Genomic DNA, 20,215 nt, shown 5'->3' on the forward strand with positions numbered 1-20,215 from the left:
TACCCTAAGCCCAAGTAGTATCTTTCCAATAGCCTAATAACGTCCTTTAAAATCAGTTACCCATTTTGTGAACACTGATATGTAGAAACTTAAACTTTTGAAGCTTTTGACTTGAGAGTTGCAAAACAAAAGTATCACTGAATAAAAAACTGGGGGCAGCTAGACCATGCAATCTTGTGGCCACAATCTCAGCGCTGGGTCTGGCTGGGATGGAGTTAACTTCCCTCATAGCAGCCCATATGGTGCTGTGTTTTGGATTTGTGGCTAAAACTGTTGATAACAAACCAGTGCTCTGGATCTTGGTGAACAGTGCCTGTACAGTGTTGAGGCTTTCTCTTTTTCCCGCACTCTGACCCCATATTTAAATACGCTGTCCAATATGACAGGATTAAAAGCACTAGCTTCCTAGTAAAAATATATCTTTCAGAGAGAGTATATCAGAAACAAAGCAAAGACTTAAAATCTTTTACATACTTTTGTATTAAGGGCAGAAAAACAGTTCAGAAGATTGTGGCTCAGTCATAAAGTCAATGCATATACATAGCTGTTTGTTGAACACCAGCAGGAGACAGCGACAAGAAGTTAAAGAAACCTGTTACCTGACATTACTGTAATTTTGGCATGAGAGAGAGGCAGTTGTGAGCTCAGTGGAATCCACTAGATTTACGAAGGCCTTGGGAACCTGAAGTAATAAAGTAAAAAGTATTCATGCTAGATTTGCAATTAAAGATCAGCAAGCAGCAATTATGGCAAACTACATCTACAACCTCACATGTATTACCTCTGGCCTGGGATTCTGCCTACATAAAATCAATGATCTAAGTCTTTGGCAATTCTGTCCTGAACCCTGCTCCTATATAGGCCTGCTATGTAGTATCATCATTTATCAAGTACTTGTGACCGTGATTTCTTGACTGAGACACAGCAATTCATTTTACATAACCAGAATGGCCACCAGCCAATTCAATTGAACTCAAATGAACTTGGAACTACTGTTTTTGTGGTAACAGAGCAATGCAAAGCTGGGGACGAAACATCCTGTGTAACAGCACAAGCACTCATGCAACCCACCACACCTCTCCCCCATGCAGAAAGCAGCTTTTCATTTACATAATGACATATCACTTTTACAAGTGCACATAAACAGATTCTGGAAATAATAGTGGAGAGAATCTGAAGAGAATGTGGGGGTGGAACTTCCCCCAAACACAACATTTGTCGAAGTCAGTTGGAGAAAAACGAGTGGTTATGGCCTGATGCAACTGAACCGTAGCAGGTTTAGAATATGCTGTAGGCCTTCAATGCAGCAAAACAAAATTATTGGAAGATGCTATTGAAATAATTCAGTTAAACGGTTTATAGTCTGCTTTAGTAGTAATCTATCCTCATCTAGTCTACCATTCACAAGGCACAACACAGAACACTTCCCAGAAACCATCCTGGATAAGCAGATAATTCTTAGCTCAGCCAGCTAGAAAACCTTTATAAAGGCTGAGATTTTAAAATGAACACAAAATAGGAAAGAAGATCTATGATACATATTTTAGTGGGTGTTTTCCCTGGTCTGTAAAGGTCATCACCAGTTAGTTAGCAGCCTGTACACTGCCTAGGTGTTCCACACCAGTAATTAGATACCAGTTACTTTCACCAACAGCCCTGTTAAACATGACTTTCAGACCTAGACAGATGTACTCCAATTTTCACAGAAATCATTTTTAAAAAACCCAAAGACTGAGTGATTATCTTGTGAGAGATTATCTTGTGTTGCAAAACAGAGCAGTTACCCATCCATCCTTTCTGTTTGCATGCATCAGCTTTTTAAAAGCAGGAGTAAAGCACTTATTGAAAACATTCGGAGCCAGTGGGTTGAAGTCAATGAGACTGGTGTTCTAAGCCATGTGAAGAGTGGTACAAGCCCTAGTCTAGAAAGGGAGACTGGAAAAATACACAAAGGATTCAGCTATTCAGGGCTGATGAATACGTCTTACCTTCTCATACAAAAAATCCAAGACAGCTGTAAGTTTTTCCAGGTTTTCTGATATGCAGTCCTTCTGCAAATGAGACAAAAAATGCCATCAAAACTACTAGAAAAACCAGTTATCCATTTCCTAGAAGTCACAAACCCTGTGTATTGAGCTGTGTACAGAAGGGTTATTAAGAACCACTCTCTTCTAAATTCAGCCTTAGCCAGCAACAAGTAAATAGCATGGGAACTAGTCTTGTAATTTAGCTGCCTATAAATAGACAACTTGACATATATTGAAAAAAAGACAGGGATAGGGAAGAAAAGTATCTTTATACTTGAGGTGGAAAACAGTTGTTCCACTATGACATTTCAGACTAGCGACGGCAAATAAGGCACAGATGTTTATAAATACAAAACACATCATGTGCCAGGAGCTTACATGACTGGATAGAGGTGCCCCAACATCCCAGACTTAACTATGCCTTTGGTTCACTGTGGCAGAGAGCAGAGCATGGGAAAATGTCTGAACTACCTGCCTTGACTGTGAAACCACCCCACAAAGTGCTTACCAGTTGTGTGGGAGCATAGGAGGAACATGGGGTTTCCGCACTAAAAAACACTGTGATCAGTTTCCAATCATTTTGGAAATCCGTCATCTGGGAGAAAAAAATAAAGGAATAGGATGATAGGTGATCTATTTGCTGTTTTCCTTTCTCACACACAATTTGCTATGGCTTCAAAACCAGTGAGACCAAGCAGCAGTCCATGGCCCAGCCCTGGCCACCGTGATCCCTTCCATTTGACAAGCCACCCAGCTTTTCCCTAGAGGAGACAGCAAATGGGTGGTTAGGCATCAAGTGCTGCAATTAAAGCTGAACACACACCTACAAAAAGCTCAGGATAGAGCCTGGAATTGCTGCTGCTGTAGGAGACTATTGGAAAAGACAGGCATGGACAGCTCAGCACAGAACTTGATGCTGCCTCTTTCCATCACTGTTGCATCTTGCCAACAGGATTACTGTACATGAACTGCTGAGAAGCAGTCACACCAGTGGGACAAAGACTGGAATAAAAAATCTGAGAGCTAGAGCCCTGCTCAGCTGTGCTATGTTTATTAGGCAATGCTCAACAATCCTGAAGAGCCTTGGTGAGAACCACAAACATGCATGCTAAATCCCTACAGAGTAAAGAGGCAGCATCAGAATTGCCTTGGCAATTACATTTTCCCATTATTTCAAGACTATTTTACAAAATAACATGCCTCATGGTTAAGAATAAAGGAGAAATGAATGCTTAAAGCTCCAGGATGGGACCTAAAAAGCACTCAGCCATGAGAGAGCATTCAAGCTCTCACCAGCATCAGCCAAAGCATATCTAGGTCTTTATTGTCCTTTTTGAAAATATGTTCCCAAAAGACCAAAAGGAACTGAAGAGACAAATACTGAGAATTATTATTTTGGGTTGGCTTCTCAGAAATACTGGCACAGTTACAGAGTGTAGCTAGCAGAAATCTCACATCTTTAGCCAACAGAAAGCAAACATATTGGCTTCCCTACCAAGCTCTTCAGCCGCTTTCACAAAAGTAAAAAAAGGTGGGATACTTTCAGAACAAAACTCTGCACTTGAAAGGCACAGAATTGATTCTTATTTACAACAGAAAGACCAAAGTCCGTTAACCTCAAGAAATGGCATTTTCTGTTTTGAAAAGATTTTTGAGTGCTGTTTAAAGTATTAAACCACTTTTCTGCCTCTTTCTGCTTCAACACCATGCTTTCTGAATTGTCCTTGCTTTAAACAAACCTGATTCTCTTTCATGAGCTCCACTATTTCTTCAGCTTGATGCAGGAGGTCTCTGAAAAGCAGAAAGGAAAAGAGAAATTATGAAGGCGTCAGTAAGGTTAAAGCTTTGGCTGATTTTTAGCATTGAATCAAACAACATTTGAGGATTCAGGTTGGATTAATCTTTTCTCTCCTAAATGTGTTAAGATTAGACAATTGACTGTGCTACCCAGAGAGCTTTGGGTGATTAGTTCATATTCAGCTCTCTGACTTTCAGACATGTGCACTTAGATGAAAACAGCAGCTTAGTAGGCACATCTCAACTTCTACTTGAGCCAAAAGTTTGTTTTGCAGCTATAAAGAGACCTGACGTTAACTCAGATGATCAGACCCCAAAGCTGGGCTTTGTTCCTCCTGATTCCAAGAGGTGCCAACTGAGCCACAATGGCAGCCTCTGGCAGTACTGAGCATATTCTGTGCCCAGTGAAGTGCTCCAGAATCAAAGACTTCCATCCTCCCCGTCGCCAGCTGGACATCAGCAGCCCAGCCAAAAGCCCCTCAGACTCACCTGGCTTGACTGCCTGGTGTTGCTCCTGCCGTGCCAGGCGGAGGGGACAGATGCAGGACCGAGGGGTTGAAGGTGCTAATGAGAGCTGAATGACACACACAGGTTAGGCCATTTCTGCATCCAACAGGCTGCTACTCTGCTGATTCATTAAACACAACGGAACTAAAACAGCCAGAACATGTAAAATCTGAGCACCTCCTGGCAAGCATGAGAGGTATGCCCAAGCCCCTCTGCAGCTATTCTTCTTGGTTTTGTTCCTTACCTTCTGAAGTGAAGGCTTGATGTCTGAGTTTGCCTCCAGACTCAGGTCAAAAACCTCCATCCCCATCTCACGTCAGCCACAAGTAGTGAGGCAGGCTTAAATAGAGGTAGCTGTAGAAATGAAGCTACTGGGAAGGGCTACCCAGGGAGACTCATGAAACACCAACGAGTTGCCATGTTTTAAACCCCTTTTACAGGGAAATGGACATGACACCAAGGAGCTAAGATATTAGGAAGATGATTTGGATGGGAGGACCCTGGAGCTGTATTTTACACAGCATTTCAGTGGGCATGAAAGTTTTACTTGCAATGCCCTTTAAGCAAGTAAAGGCTGCCTTCAAAGACAGCCAATAGACAATGAATTCACAGATGTGGTGCATCTATGGCAGCCCCAGCATAAATCCTAAGCACATGGCAGTTCTGGGCAGGCAAACCCACACAAGAGCTCACCAGGCCAGCATGGGCCGCAAGCACACACCAGCAGAGACTGTGGAGCAGGTAGAAATAACAGGCCAAAAAACCCTGTTGGGCATTTAAGAATCTTGCAGCCATCTGTCACACCCCTTCTTCACTGCCTTTTGTCTGCCCAGTCAGTCTCTTTAAAGCCAGCACAATAACCCAAGCTGGCTGTACTCATGTCCCCAGGTACACCACCCCTCAGGCTTCCTTTACACCCCTGTGCTGCACCTGCTCAGCAGCCCAGCAGAGCCCTGGAGCTCCTGCCAGCAAGCTGTTAAATTAATTTCTGAAGTTTTAGTGTGACAGCAAGACACACCTGCTAAAGTTGCCATGCTTACTTCAAGGAAGTTCTTTCCTGTGCTATAGAAAGAGAAAACAGGAAGTTTCTGTTACTCTATTTCTCAAAGAAAAATTATATTACATCACAGCCACAAATTCTTATCAGTTATGCTGCATCTCAGAATGTAAATTCATGGCAGCTGCTGCAAGTAAGAATGGGGCCTTTCTTTCCCCAAAACTGTCATGTCATCAGCTACTGCTGAGTAAGAACACAGTCTCTCATCTCAATTTTTTCTGTCTCTGTACCCTCTGCATGTTGCAGTACTTGTGCTTGCTTATACACAGGTATAAGTGATGCAGGGGCCTCTCCGTGTATACCCACATACAAGTGCACACAGATGTTTATGCAACCATTAAAGAAACTTAGTCTCTTAAAGTTTATCTGTGCAGTGCTAAATCCTCATCTGGAACGCTATGACTCAAAAGATCTGCACAGACTTGCAACTACAAGGTTTGGCCATGTGTTCACTCACTGAGCTAGATCTTCTGAAGGGGCATGGAAGAAGGAAATGGGGTAAAGCTTGTCCATTGAAGCACTGGGAATCAGCCAAGCAGAGGAAAGGGTATCTGGATTACTGTGTTCTTTCCTAGCTCTGATAAATCCCTCATTTCTTGTCTCTAACTAGTGAATTATGATGATTACTACCTAGGATTTATCATGCAATAATGATTCTTTATCAATGGTATTGCAACCCTAAGGTAATTATATATGCTGCCTAAGTACAAAAAATTTCTATTACCTAAGACCACGGAAAGTTACAGTGTCTCAAAATACTTTCCATTTTACATAAGCTTTCTCCTCCTCCCTATAGAACAATAAAAAATATTGCTTGGGCATAATTCCTGCACCGTGATAGTATAGAGGTTGGGATAATGAAACTTATAAAAGCTAACTTGTTACCTTCGGAGTAAATCCTCACCAGATTCTGGTGTCTGTGAACAAAGAAGAAATAAGAATAAAATTAAGCAAAGCATAAACTAGACCTACATATGTTGTTCCCCTACCATATTCCACTCCTGTTAGAGACAGTACTGTTTTCTACATACTCTTCTCCATTGTGTTGTAATCACTCACAGATTTAAGTTATTTTCCAGAACTTCTCTATTACAGTGCATTTTCATAGTCTGGTAATCCTTTCTTAGTTACTGCTTTCATTAATGATTTTTTTTCACATATGGCGTAAAATAAAATTTGACTAGTTGAAATCAAATTCCATAAAATGAAATGCTGTTCTAGACCAGCTTTCTCTGGATCTACTCCTACTCCTTTCCAACAAGGGACATGACCTGAAGTCATTTAGATAATTTACATAGATGGCACTCAGACAGAAGAGTGTCTGTTAACAAGAAAGAACATCAATAGAGGAACTTCACTGATTTCAGAGAGTTTGAAGAGGTGACAGTGACAGAGATGTTTGCTCTAGGAAAGCAAACATTCCTTAAAAGATCACTTACATGTTTTCCTATGACACCCTCACAAGCAACAAAGACACCAGCACAAAGAAGACTTGCTCTAAAGGGCCATGTATCTGATATGGGTGAAGCACCTTTGCATTCAGGACAATAAATTTTTCAAAAGAAAAGGTACTCGCAAGGAGTCCAGAAGTGCTGATTTTCTAAAGGAAAAGTATGATGTCTTGCTGGATACCATCTCAAATCTGAAAGTTGCTTTGTAATAAGGGAGACTCTACCCCATTATTCACAGTTACAGCTTCTCCAATGGCTATCAATTTTTGCTCTAGAGGCATTTCTACACTTCCTCAAAGCTTGAGAATTGTGGTTAAATGCTTCTAATTCGGCCTCAAATCTATTTCAGATATCCACTTCCAACTATTAAGACAAATAAAGATCATCCAAATCTGACTATATTATTACAGGCAGGAGAACTTTACCCACTGATCTATACATCAGAAGCATATCTTTGGGATCCTTGTAGACCTCCTGCCTTCTAGGTAAGAAACCAGTCTCTACAGAAAACACTTAATGAAGTGGAAAATCTACTGCATTTCTCAATAATTTGTATTTGTTCCAGTTTGAATTTTCCCAGCATCTTCTTCCAGTTATTCAATCTGTTATGCTCATTGTTAGGAAATCTAACGTGCTCTAATCAAATATCATGGTTCTCTGCAAGAGCACTGTGATCACATTTCCTCCTGCACAAAGTCAGCTGGCTATTTTTAGACTCAGGGTATACTGCAACACTGAACAGCAGGTACTTCCAGTCATTTTTTCACCAGAATTCTTTGATGCTTTTGGAAAGATTCAAGTCCTGAACAGCCTGAGACCCCAAACTACATCATCAGCTGACTTCATCATCACAACGGAGGAAATGGGTCACGCTCAGCACATTTCCTGCCTGTACTTACTCTTTGCAAACTTCCTATTGAAGTGACTGCTTTAATGTCAGCCGGCCTTAGAGCATGAACTGCAGAAAATTAAAAGACTTCAGGTTACAAAAGACCCCAAAACAGTAACCCTTAACAGAAAGTTACATTCAGCAGTACATTAAAACATAACAAAGTCGTCTAAAATGTAAGAAGTCTATACTGATGGCTTTGATTGGAGGTTTTAAATAAGTCAGAAAGGATGGGAAACTTTACTCAGGTGTTCAGTAAATACTTTGGGTGTTTAGAGGCACTGATATGCTGAACTATCAAGCAAGAAAAGATCAAAAAACACTTCTGGGAATGATCGAAGTAATAGTGGCATCCCCAATTAGCAGCTGAAGAAACAAAGGTAGAAAAGTAATCATGAATGGAACAAAAACCTAAGGAGTTTGTAGAGCCTAGCTCCACTTCAGTCAATCCCACACATATGCATCTCTGCAAACATCTGATTTCTGCCCCAGCCCATTCTCAAATAATTTTGGGAGGGAAAGCCTCTGCGGAGACAATATCAAACACAAACCTGAAGATGAAGGGGTCTCAGGGAACACCACCTGCTCACATGAAAACTGCAATCTTCTTAGAGCCTTTGACATAAACAAATAAATACGATTGATTGCTTAGACCTAACAAGGAAATTTGTAGAATGAGGGGTCCTATGGGCTCCATTCTCACACAGGACCAAGATTCTACTCACGTAAACAATTTCACAGAACGATTACACCTCTGTTAGAAATACATGGGAACACAGATATGGACAGCTGTGTTTTCAATTAACTCTTCCAGAACATGATATTTTCTGCTCAGTTTTCTTACTGATTGCCATAGAACTGGGCCTGAGCAAATGGTGAAATGTGCTGAATACATCCTGTTACATCCATTGCTGCAGTGACTGCTTAATCTGGAAGAGGTCATAAGGACAGCTACTGCAGGCATCTCTGTGTGCCAAGGGGCATCTGACTGACATAGCAAAATGTTACATCTCCAGTATGCAACAGGAAAGGCAGAATGAACCAGTTCTGGCTCCTTAGCAACACCTGGCCAGGTGATCAGAGGATGTGAGTTATTCACTCAGTGTGAGAGAGAGCTCAGTACCAGCAGGAACATTGTTTAATGCCATCCTATATCCTTACAGTAGGCACAGCCCTTCACTGAGTGCTTTAAAGGGGCATAAAAGGCAATCCTCACCTCCTCAGGAGGTGGCAAGGAGTTCCCTCATTGCAATGACCATGAGTGGCTGGCTGACCATCACCAGTACCTAAAGGTGAAATCTGTATAATGACAAGGGCCACCATGGTCCACATACATTCCCTAGAGCCCAGCTGGAGGACTTTAATGGTGCAGACCCTTTGCACTGTTATAAAGCAAAGAAGAGTTTAATCCTGTGTTTCTAAAAGAGCAACAGAGCATCTAGGAACAAGTGCTAACCACAAAAGACCTACGAACAGGATATGCAACCTAATAACAAGCACTGCTCGGAGAAAACCTCATTTCCTGATTACATTCTGTAATCTTGCAGCTGCACTATCACATTGCCGACTCATTGGCTTTGCATTTCTTCTTTGCAGAAGCAGTTTAGAGCAAAAAGCTGTATTCTTTCTACTGCTTGCCTCAGAGGAAGCAACAGCCTGATAGGTAATGATGGGTATTGAAAACAGGAAAAAAACCAAAGCTGTACTCATACTTTACCTCTAGTTCCCCATATTCTTCCAGATCATCTGCATTACCTTAAAAACATTAAAGAAATGGTTATGCTATTTTTTTTTTTCCTTAGATAAAAAAAAGCTTCATAAGACTCAATATACCTAAAAGCACAGAATCTGGAGAGGAGGCACCTTTCTCATCTGCCCTGCTTTCCAAAGATGAGGCTCATCCCAACAACCAAATCATTTTCTTTGATTTTGCTATACTAGAATAAGCTTTTAGTTATTATAAACAGGTGACATCTGTTGAAATCACTGGAATTTATAGGAATAGGTGATGAACTTCGTGCAGATCCCCTCAAACAACCCCATTCTCCACAGGTCTTCTCTACCTGTTTTCCTCTTCAGCACATTTCATATACTGCTATAGTCTTATTTTGTCCAAATTTAGAGTAATTTGAACAGGTACAAGGTGAAACTCCTTAGAAAGGAGCAATTCACGTTAATCTGCATCTTCCACAGTCAGGGAGCAGCATGACACTGTTGTGAGTTTGCCATAGCAATACAGAAACAGCTGCAATTTCTTCTCTTAATAGAGTGTTGGCAGACAAAATAGCCTGTGGAGCCAGGAGTCAGGCCTGTAGCTGTTTCCTGTTAAGGAAGAATTATTCTCTTTCCTTGAGCATACACCTGGATTTATACAAACAGATTTTGGTTTATTCTAAAATTTCCACAAAGCCTAGGTCAGCTGAACTTCAAAGCACTCTCTCAGCTGTTCTTGCTTGCCACACCGAAGCCATCAGCACCCAGCAAGTCTTATACAGTATTTTAAAAATTGTCCTTTAAGAGTCAGGAGCTATTTTTGGAATATTTAGCCCTTCTGAGTACTTCTGGCTTGTACACCTTTCTTTCCATGTCAATGACAGAGTAAGAGCTGAGCCGGCTCAGCCCAGCAGGTGAGACATCCTTGGGTGTTGGGCAGCCAGCGGTGCTCATGCTGCAAGGAGATGTGCCTGGCATGAGCAGGGGGCACTGGGCAGCCTCTGGGGACATGGGCACCTGTGCATACAGGTCAGTGAGGTGACACAGAACCACTACTGCCCCCCATGACCACCTCAGCCTGTCACCTGTGCCACACTACATGACCTTACTCAGTAGCTGTCAGCAACTTCCACATGCGGTTTTTTCCCCTACTTGGATTTCAGCCATGAGCTTCTTGCAAATTTATATTATTTTTACATTACTTCGTAGAAGGTTGAAACAGCTTCCTGGCTGTTGTGTGACATATTTTTAAAATTTCTGCCTGTTCAATCTGTGGTTTTTGATGATGCTTTACTCAAGGCAATAACCAGAACCCCAACTCTGTTTGGGTTCCTGGAGGCACAAGCAATGAGGGACTTGTCTGGATCACATAAATCTACTGCAGAAACTCAGTATCTGAGAATTTTAACACTAATTTCAACTATATTTGAGAATAGTTCCTTAGGTTACATTGAGAGAGAAAGAGGATCCAATCCCAGTTTCCAGGATTCAGGGAGTTGGAGGAACAGTTATAATGTGTCAGACTGAAAGTCTATCTAATCTGGGATTTTGCCTCTGACAATACCCAAATACAGATGGTTAGGCAAAGAACAAGGAAAATACAGTTATACTTCCATGTTCTACCCACCCAACTATCCATACTGTTGTGCTCCTTGAGCAAGCAATTACTTAATGTTGAAGAACTCCATGACATCTTTCTTCCATGGATTTGCCTATTTGTTTTTCTAATACTTTCACAACTTCTGGCTTCCCCCAAGTCCTGCGGCAAAAGGGGGCTTCATCATTTAACTGCATGTTGAAAAGAAGTACTCCTCATTTGTTAATGACCTGATTGTTTCCTTGTTGCTCTTATAAAGAGTAGTCATTCCCTTGTTTCTGCAAAATTTGCCATTTTGCATGTGCCTGTATGTCTTTATAATATACTTATCCCTGCTTTTTCCAGGCTGAAGAGTCAGTTTCCTTGATCTCATGTCGAAGCTGCTTCATAAGCCTGACTACTCTCCCCCTCTACCCTCCTCCTAGATTTTACCACATCTTTTTTGAGAGGAAAAATCCAGATGCCTGTCAAGATGCAGGTGAACTGTGGCCCTGTACACAGCAGCAGCAACATGGTTTTTATGCTGTTCTCTCGCTAACTCCTGAATTAATTTCTCTCTGTCACTAGCACTGATGTCTTCAGACAATTGTGTTCTGAGGTCAAGCAGTATCTATTTAGAGTTCACCATAGTGTACACATAGATAAGAGTAATATACAAGGGGAAAACTTAGTTTAAGTTTTCATTCTGAACATCCTGAACAGTTTTGCACCAGCAAGTTGGAACCCACCCTTCATCCAGACCACTTCTGAACACGTGCAGAGCCCACATCCCAACACCGATCAATATGAGCATCACAGTTAATGAAATGGACACGTTCATATTTCTGCTTGGCTCACTCCCTTGGGTGGATATCACTTAATCCTGGCAGTCCCTCTATATTTGGCATCAGTTTGTTCAAGGATTTGGTCACTACTCCTCTTGTCCCCTGTGCTGAAAGGCTTGGAGTGCAAGGCCCTTTTTAAGCTGTTATGTAAGGACACCAAAGAAAAAAAGAAATTGTCAGGCTTCAGCCTTCTTTTATACATCAGTCAGTCCTACAGACTCCATGTTTCAGAAGAACTTGAAATAGGATGTGTCGGTTTTCATTCCTTCAACAATAATTCATTGTTTCTCTTCAGATTAATTTTTGGCTTAGCTGATCAAATTTTAACCTTTCCAGTTTTCTTAGTTTGTTTTGGATTTACACTTTCCATAGGGCAACTTTTTAAACTCCTGTTACTCCCAGTACTATACTTACTCCCTTACTATACCATGGAATAATTCTAACGTGTGTTTTCAATTTTCCTGACATAAAAAAAGGAAGTATTTTTCAGACAATTTTCCCAAAATTTGGGAGAAAGATTCTAACTCCTTCCTCCCTTGCTCTTATCGTTAATGTGTTTCAATGAACAATTCTTACAGGCTCTTATTAATCAACATATTTTTTCCTGGATTAAGTTTTCAGAGGAACTGCAGTCACCATGCATATTTTTCCCTAAGTTAAAAAGCTCAGGTGTGATAATTTCTTCTGATTACTTTAGGAACCAAAACCTAACAGCTTATTATTTATCAGAGCACCTTATAACCCTCTGAAGACACTGACATCACAGCCTTCTGCTAAGGTAAAGCACTATTACTAGTTATCATTATTGTCTTACAGGCTGAGACCTGAAGCACAGAGCCAGTAAAGCCAAAACATACAAAACATTTTCAGTCTTGAGCACCTACAAAACTGTCATTGGCACCAAACGTGGACTTTAGAGACCTCGTATAGGGAACAAGGTCTCCAGCCTACCCTGAATATTACAGAAATCTGAACAATGCCTTGAATGCCAGGATGATGGTTAACCATTCACATAACCTTCTATCACTGAAGATTATCATAGTTACAAATTCAGAGAAAACCTCTGTTCCTTGCTTGAATTTCTGCACCATTTTGGCACAGATCTCACTGCTAGTCTAATTGTTTGATGTTTCTCTCACCAGAAAGCTTTAGTGCATAAGATACATTCTATCCCCAGAACAGTGCAAACCAATGCATACATCTTTATCAAAAAATGATCAAATATACCCAAAACTGCATTTAAGATCACAGTTTTACTCACAGATTTTCTCCATCCTGCTTCTAAAACTCCTGCTACACACCCACCTTGCAACAACTAAAAATAGAGGTTCCCAAATACTGTGCAATGCAAATTTTCAGAGGACTTTTCAAAACTTACCTTCTGAGGAGAGCAACCAAAGGAACAGCACACCTAACAACAGCTTCATGATAACTACCTCTATGAATTGATAATCCTGGAGTGCTGTGTGTTAGATGTTAGGGCTGAGAAGAAAGAAATTCTCTTCCTTTTCCCTCCTTTATATCTTAAAAGTTGGTAACTCAGCAGCCATAAAACTTATTTGCTTCTACCTTTGGAAAGCAAAGCGACAATAATATCTCATTTCATTGCCCATCCAAGGGTCAAAGAATGGGTACAGCTTCTCTCGCGTCAGAGAGAGGTGGCCATTTTTCAGGGGAGTTCTCAGCAAATCTAAGGACCAAGATCACATGAGTCAGCTTCCAGCAGGGTCAAGGCTCTTCAAGCAATACATAACACATTAGTTTGGCATTAGCCTGCTTCTGCCAGGCAAGGAAGGAGCCTCTGCTCCTGAGGCAACAAGGTCAACTGAACCCTATGTAGCAGCCCAGACCCACCCAAAGAGGAAGGTTGTGCTCTTCCTTTTGTCTCCTTCCCTACCTGCCTCTTTCTTGCCTTCAACCAGACTCATGCTGTGCCTGTTTCCCTTCCCCTAGTTCCTCTTCTGGAGGATTTTCCTTCACTGGGTTATGCCTCACCAGTATTTGCCAAGACAGAGCAGTGTCAGACAAGCAGGATCGGTAACTCTGCCCTCACACTGCACAGGTCTCCAAACCCCTCGCTATGACACTCTTACAGTAGCACGGTCACTTCTGCAGAGTCAAAGAGCATGCAGAAATGCCAGCTAGACCACGATACAACTCCCCAGTGAGACTACCACTATGCCTCCATTACAGTGTCAGGGTCAAACCTCTGAAGAGCAGCCTGCTGTCCTCACACAAAACAACAGAGTGACCTTTGGCCTCTTCTGAGCTCTCTGACACCCAGAGAGAGCTCCTACATGAATAATGGGAGTCTGCTTAAATAAACAGCCTTAAATGCTTAAATAAACCACTAACACACCCAACTCAGGCAGTCTAACCCATCCTTCAAAGGGGTTTTTGTTTATTTTGCCCTTCTGTTGTTTCATGACAGAAATTTGACATTCTTTGAAGGAACACGTTGGAGGTAGATCTTGTGCTCATTTCACATTTCAAAAACCAAGAATGCTGTATTAATTCTGAACATGAACAGCTATTGCTCAGAGCAACCTTCAAGGAGGAATGTACATAGACAAGGGAAAGAATTCCTCCACCCCCTGAGTCTCCACTATCAACTCAGCAAAAACACACCGGCACAAGGAGCTTCTCACCTCAGACACAGCTGTACATTTGAGCCTGAGAGGGATAAGCTCATTCTGCCTGGGGGTCTCACACCTGAAACACAGTTTGACACCGAAACTCCTTTGACCAGTAAGGTAAGGAAAAGTTAAAGGCTTACTCACTGTTGGGGCACAGCCCCACACCAGCAAGCCCTGCTGGGGCTGAGCTGCAGTGGAACTCCCAAGCAAGTGGTCAGAATGAGGGAGGTTCAGGTGAGGCTGGTCAGGACCATTATCACATCTCAGTCAAGGTGGCATTGCACAGTCTCAGCACAGATGGGAGTTACCTTGGGTGGGTCTCGTCATTACATACAAGGGTCTGTGGCTTCTTCATTCCTCAAGGGAAAGCTCTCACTATCAAAAGTCTGAGAAACAGACTTCTTGAAGAGCTGGAAGCATTTAAAATCCCAGAAAGTCTCTTCCTCATGGTACACAAAGCAAAACATGAAAAGAAAGGTAGCATTAATTCATTCATTTGCCATAAACCACAGATCCAAGAGTAAGTTTAGCCTTTAAACACTGTGACATATGACACAGTGACACAGACAAACGCTTTAAACATGTGACATTGTTAACTTCAAGGCTTGTAAATCTCTTGTAAACACTCCTTCCCACCACTGAAGCATCAAAATAGCTCCTAGACTGAATAGCAAATAACAAGCAGCAGCAAAGATCAAAAAAGTTTGCAAAAGGGAGAAGAGAGAATTTTCTATTAGATGGAGAAGGTGTCAGAGACAAATTAAAGCTTTTGCATTACTGCAAGGGCAAAGTTAGATGCAGCTACAGAAGGCAAGCAGAGTTCCAGACCATAAACCAACACTCAGCTGATGGTATTTAGGAATACCCTAGGGAACTGCAGCTATGTAGCTGATTACCTAATGATCAACACAGAACATCTTGTGTGTACCCTAAAGCGCCTGCTGCTGCTCAGGTGGGACAAGGAGCTAGATGGGCCTGATAGTTAACCCTGCCTGAATCGTGTGACTTGTCTTGTCCTTTGCCCTGGATGGAGAGGGCTCATAACACAACTGGCACAGAAGAGCATTGCATGAGGGTTGGTGGTGAAGAGCAGAAGTTTTGTGCCTTGGCATGCTCTCGAGCAGAGGACCTGTTTCACAGGTCTACGTCCAACAGTGCAAAATACCACAAAAACAAAAGTCAAGCCCCAGTTACAGTTTTAAAGTAAGCAACACCCAAACAGATACTCAAACACAGGTGCTGAAGCATATTAGCAAAACTCTTTGGTTCATTGCTACATCTTTGGGTGGCTTATAATATACCTAAAGCTTCACCTTTCATACCCAGTGAGGGAGCTATAGCTGGGAAAGCCATGGGTTTTTTTTCTAGCTTGTCTTTAAGTTTTTCCTTATCTCCTCTGTTAAACAGAGCTTCTGTCTGCATTTATTTTACTCATACAGAATACCAAAACCCCAAAACTCTTTCAACCTATCTAGGTCCTCACCTATAGGACTGCTGTTTTAAAATACAAATAATGAAGGTATGGCTGCATATTAAAAGAAAAAAAAAAACAACAATAAAACCAAACAGACAAAAAAACTCCATAGAACTCAACCATTCATAATTAAACCCAAGATGTTTGTCACCACAAGCACAACCTTGTACTGAGTAACTTAGGGAGGTAGCCAGCTCAATTGCTAATAAGCAGAGGCCATATATCAGTGGATAATGTCACTGCATCCACAAAACTATCACATTGCACTGGCAGAGCAGAGGACTTCTTGTGGAAATACAAAGCAGATCGAGTTTCCATTTCATTTGAAGATAGAGCCTGTCTGTGACCTGTCACTGCTTCAGCTAATCCTACTGCCTTGACAAAGCATCAGATCTTGAATTTTGTGTTTAGGAAGCATATCCCTGAATTGCTCCATCTATGAAGTACTCATCTGTGATGGGTAGAACATGACAGTGCTAGAAAAATGTCAGGAATAAATCATACACAACAGCAAGACACTTCATGTGTCCTTGTGATGTTGTGCCGTTGCCTCCTCTTGCCTCTGTGATTCACACTGCTGGTAAATTTAGTCCATATTCTGGACCTAGACAGAAGATCTTCCTCCACAGAGGCGTTCAGACATGCAGTAGAGGGTGAGGAGATCAAGTGAGGCCAAGGGCAGCCAGGGACATGAATCACCAGGCAGCAATTCTGCGGCAGCAGGCAGGAGGGCTGCACAGCTTGCAGGAGGCTGCTACCACCTGCTGGAGGGAGTGCAAATCCTCCAAGGAAAAGAAGAACACAAACGTTAATGTGTAACTTGAAAGCACCAGTCTGCCTATGGTCAGATTACTGAAAGCGGGAAAAAGGCCTTGTAATGCTTAGTGCAGTCCTTCAGAAAGCCCAGGCTTTTGGAGTTGAAGGCAAGGAGGATATAAATAATTTCTAAAATGGCTTTAAAAAAGAAACCTTGATAAAAACAAATGCAAACACAAGGCCTCAAACACACTTCCCTAAATTTTTCTAAGCTCAGCACATGGTTGGACTCTTGACTTCTATAGTTAGATCTGAATAGCTGCTATAGAGACCTAAGCTGTGGCAGTAAGTACACAAATAAGCAAGGTCACCACCACAACTATAGCCATATTTTGGATGAGCTATGAAGCAGTGCTCTCCTGCAAGCACCTACCAGTACCTGAAGGCAGCAATGTAACAACAAAATCTCCAATCCAAAGTTAATAAATGAATGAAACTTGAAACTTCTTCCTTGTGCCTGAAGTAGGGCACAACTTCCCACACAGACTGTTTGATTACTTGCTGAGGGCACAAGCCCTTTAGCCACTCATCTGTGGCTGGCACTAACGTACAGCATAAAGTCCATCTCCACAGACTGCTCGGGGCTGCTGAGAGGCTGGTGCTGCCCAGCCTGCCTTTGCACCTTGTGTATCTGCCACAGGTCCCTCATTCCCCACTGCCTGTCACAAAAACACACTGTGCCCTTTGCAGCAAAAGCTGGAACTGCTCCTCACTGCCTGTTCTAGCAGCCTCTGGGCCTTTGATGCAGGCAAGCTGCAGATCATGCCATAGGGCTGAAATCCTCCTGGCTCCTTGTGGGCAGGAGCCCCTGAAGCCCGATGATAGCTGCAAGGCTGCTGAGAACTCTGAACAGCTGGAGAACAGCAGAAGCCAAGATTTAAAGATCCTCTGCTAAAGACTGCTTTTACTTACTTTTCTGTATTGTGAGGACTCGTTTGAGTCTGTAAGCAGCAAGAAGCTGGGGACCAGATACTTCCTGTGGCCTCCTCAGTTGGTCCCTTGGTTATCAAATCAGGAGATAAAGCTCATTTCTGGGGAGCCCTGTTTACAGCCACAGACTTGAGAGTATTCACCAGTGCTACCACAGCCTAGAGAAAGCAGTGCTGGCAGGAAGGCAGATAGAAGAGGGAAGCAGTCTGCCTGCCTCTGATAGACAGTGATGGCATTTGACAGCAGGAACCAGAAAATGCGTGCTCCCTTGATGTGTCTCTGGGTGAGTTCATTCATGCTCACACGCAAAGTACCTAATTCTCAAAACTTACATGGAAATCAGGCACCTAAATAAACACCACTGTGAACTGAAGAACAAGTCTCAAAGCACTGTGGTTCTCCATAAAATGAAAACATGAGTATTGCCTTTCTCCCATTCTTTTCCATTAAGCTATAAAATTCCCAAAACAGTGCCAGCTTTTGGCTGTTTGTAATCATACCACAAAGGGGCTCTGTTTTCAGCCAGTGCTATAATTGCAGCAGCCAGCGTGGGAAGCTCCTGGCTCACCTGTGCTCTCTGAAGCTCTTCCCACATGAAGGTGCAACATACAGACTCTGTGGGGTCAGCCTGTCTAGATGCCACGGTGTCCCAGACTTGCTAGCCCATCTATGCACACTCCCCCACAGAAGTTCATTTCTCAGCCTGTCTTTACATGTCAAAAAATGTATTCCTTTGACCTCAGTGAGCCAGTCCCAGATGTGCTATATTCCTTTTGCATCATTAATACTTGTGCTGCTCTTGAAAAAGATAAGAGTATCAAGTGGTAGCATAGTGATTGAGATGGGGAGAGGAGGTAAGGCTGCTTTTCCTCATAAGGGATGAGACTGACTTTTCTGGCTGCATTTGCACCAAACTCTTAGAGACCTTTACATTCCACAGCGCTCAAGGTTACTCAGTTTTCATCCATTACCAGCAGAAGCTCCTGGAGCCAGAAGTGCATGGCTTGGCGTGCTCCCTTCACATACTTCACACAACACAAATTGTGGCAAATACGTCCTCCCATTGTAGTGCTCACCATCTATGCAATGCTCTGATCTGCTCTCACCTGTTTTGTGGCTAAAAGAGCTGGGCTGTCCAGGTGCTCTGTGTCTTCTTGCTCACCAGTTCTTTCACCCAATGGGGGGAGCTGCACTGAGGCAAGCCTGGGGGTAACAGATTCAGTGCTTAGAGAAGTGAGTTGAAAGGCCTTTGGACACAGACACATTTATTTTACTAAGGGACCAAGCAGCTGAAGCCTTCTGTAACTGTGAAGAGGTGCTTACAGAAACTAAATTTCCTTTTGTGAGGCAAAGAAATCGTAGGAGAACAACAAGCAAACACCATCAAGTCAATCTTAAACCCAAAGTCACACACAGCTGAGCACTCCAGAAAGGGAAGCAGGTAAACAGACGCAAAATAAATAGGAGGGCTGAGCATACAGAAACTACGGAAGCCAGACTGGACTAGAAGTATTTACGGTGCAGGGCAGAAAGGAGTATCAGTGCTCTGGCAGGAGCACATGGACACTCGGCCTGAGCGACAAACTGCGTGCGGAGGGTCACGCCTGCTCCAGCCAGCTGTAACTCTCGCCGTTGCCACCAGAGGACACCAAATTCCCACATTGTCACTCCTGAACACAACGAGTATCCTGAGCCTTCGGCTGAGAGTGGGGAAAAAATGTCACGGCCGCGGAGCTGTACCTCCAGTCCTTCGGAGGAGCAGTCCAGGCCAGAGCATTCTTGATGTGACTGGCGTTTGCCCGGGTGTACCATCACACAGCAGCAGCTCCGTCTCCTCCCTCCCAGTCAGAAGCCAATTTCAAGCTTGCATATTTTCAGTGACTGCATGCTTTGAAGACCAGTAATAATACAGAAAATAACAGTGATTCAAACCAATGCTAGATGATCAGAGACCAAAAGCCACTGCCAGCTGAACAGATGCTCTTATCCCATATTTCCATTGAAAGAGCCTTCCAAAATTCACAGTTCTGCCAGGCTTCATCCTGACATTTCAGCAGAATATTGCAAGAATGCCATCAAGTGCTAGAGGCCTTTGTTTTTAAGATGGAAAGGCTGGGCTCTGGAACCAGCTACAGGTGCAGGCATGGGCCTGTCCATAGGATTTTCTGAACAATTAATCTAAACATTATTATTTCAAGTGATCTCAATAAATTGCAAAAGCTGCTCAGAATCAACTGGCTAAAATTCAATAAAAACACAGCAAAGTACTATGATTGGGAAGGAGAAATTAAGTGCACAAATGGATGACTTGGAATAATTGGTTAAGCAGCAGTACTACACAAAAGGATCTGGAGGAATTAGAGTGGATCATATAATGAGTCAACAGTATGCTGCAGTTGCAACAAAAACATTTCTTTTGGAATATATTAATGGAGTGTCATAAGTGTGCCACGGAAAGTCATTATTCTGCTTTACTCCAAAACAGTGCTCACTAATG

General features: G+C 42.5%; 1 protein-coding gene across 3 annotated transcripts in view; it reads right to left on the reverse strand.

Moving 5' to 3' along the window:
- PLB1 (phospholipase B1) overlaps positions 1-16,726 on the reverse strand; it is an 81,813-nt gene extending 65,087 nt beyond the window's left edge. The window contains exons 1-11 of one of the 3 annotated variants that reach the window (XM_039569983.1): positions 13,241-16,722; positions 9,446-9,483; positions 8,280-8,343; positions 7,739-7,797; positions 6,274-6,305; positions 5,350-5,393; positions 4,314-4,398; positions 3,767-3,818; positions 2,536-2,622; positions 1,989-2,051; positions 600-682 (exon numbers count right to left, since the gene is read on the reverse strand). In XM_039569983.1, coding sequence (XP_039425917.1) covers positions 600-682; positions 1,989-2,051; positions 2,536-2,622; positions 3,767-3,818; positions 4,314-4,398; positions 5,350-5,393; positions 6,274-6,305; positions 7,739-7,797; positions 8,280-8,343; positions 9,446-9,483; positions 13,241-13,289 — 656 coding nt within the window. In that variant the 5' untranslated portion in view covers positions 13,290-16,722. Of the gene's footprint in view, positions 1-599; positions 683-1,988; positions 2,052-2,535; positions 2,623-3,766; positions 3,819-4,313; positions 4,399-5,349; positions 5,394-6,273; positions 6,306-7,738; positions 7,798-8,279; positions 8,344-9,445; positions 9,484-13,240 lie in introns of all 3 variants that reach the window. The other 2 variants (XM_019282398.3, XM_039569984.1) reach the window with 2 other exon arrangements.
- Between the last annotated feature and the right edge of the window lie 3,489 nt (positions 16,727-20,215).

This window comes from Corvus cornix, chromosome 3 (assembly GCF_000738735.6).
Source record: "Corvus cornix cornix isolate S_Up_H32 chromosome 3, ASM73873v5, whole genome shotgun sequence".
Classification (NCBI taxonomy): domain Eukaryota; kingdom Metazoa; phylum Chordata; class Aves; order Passeriformes; family Corvidae; genus Corvus; species Corvus cornix.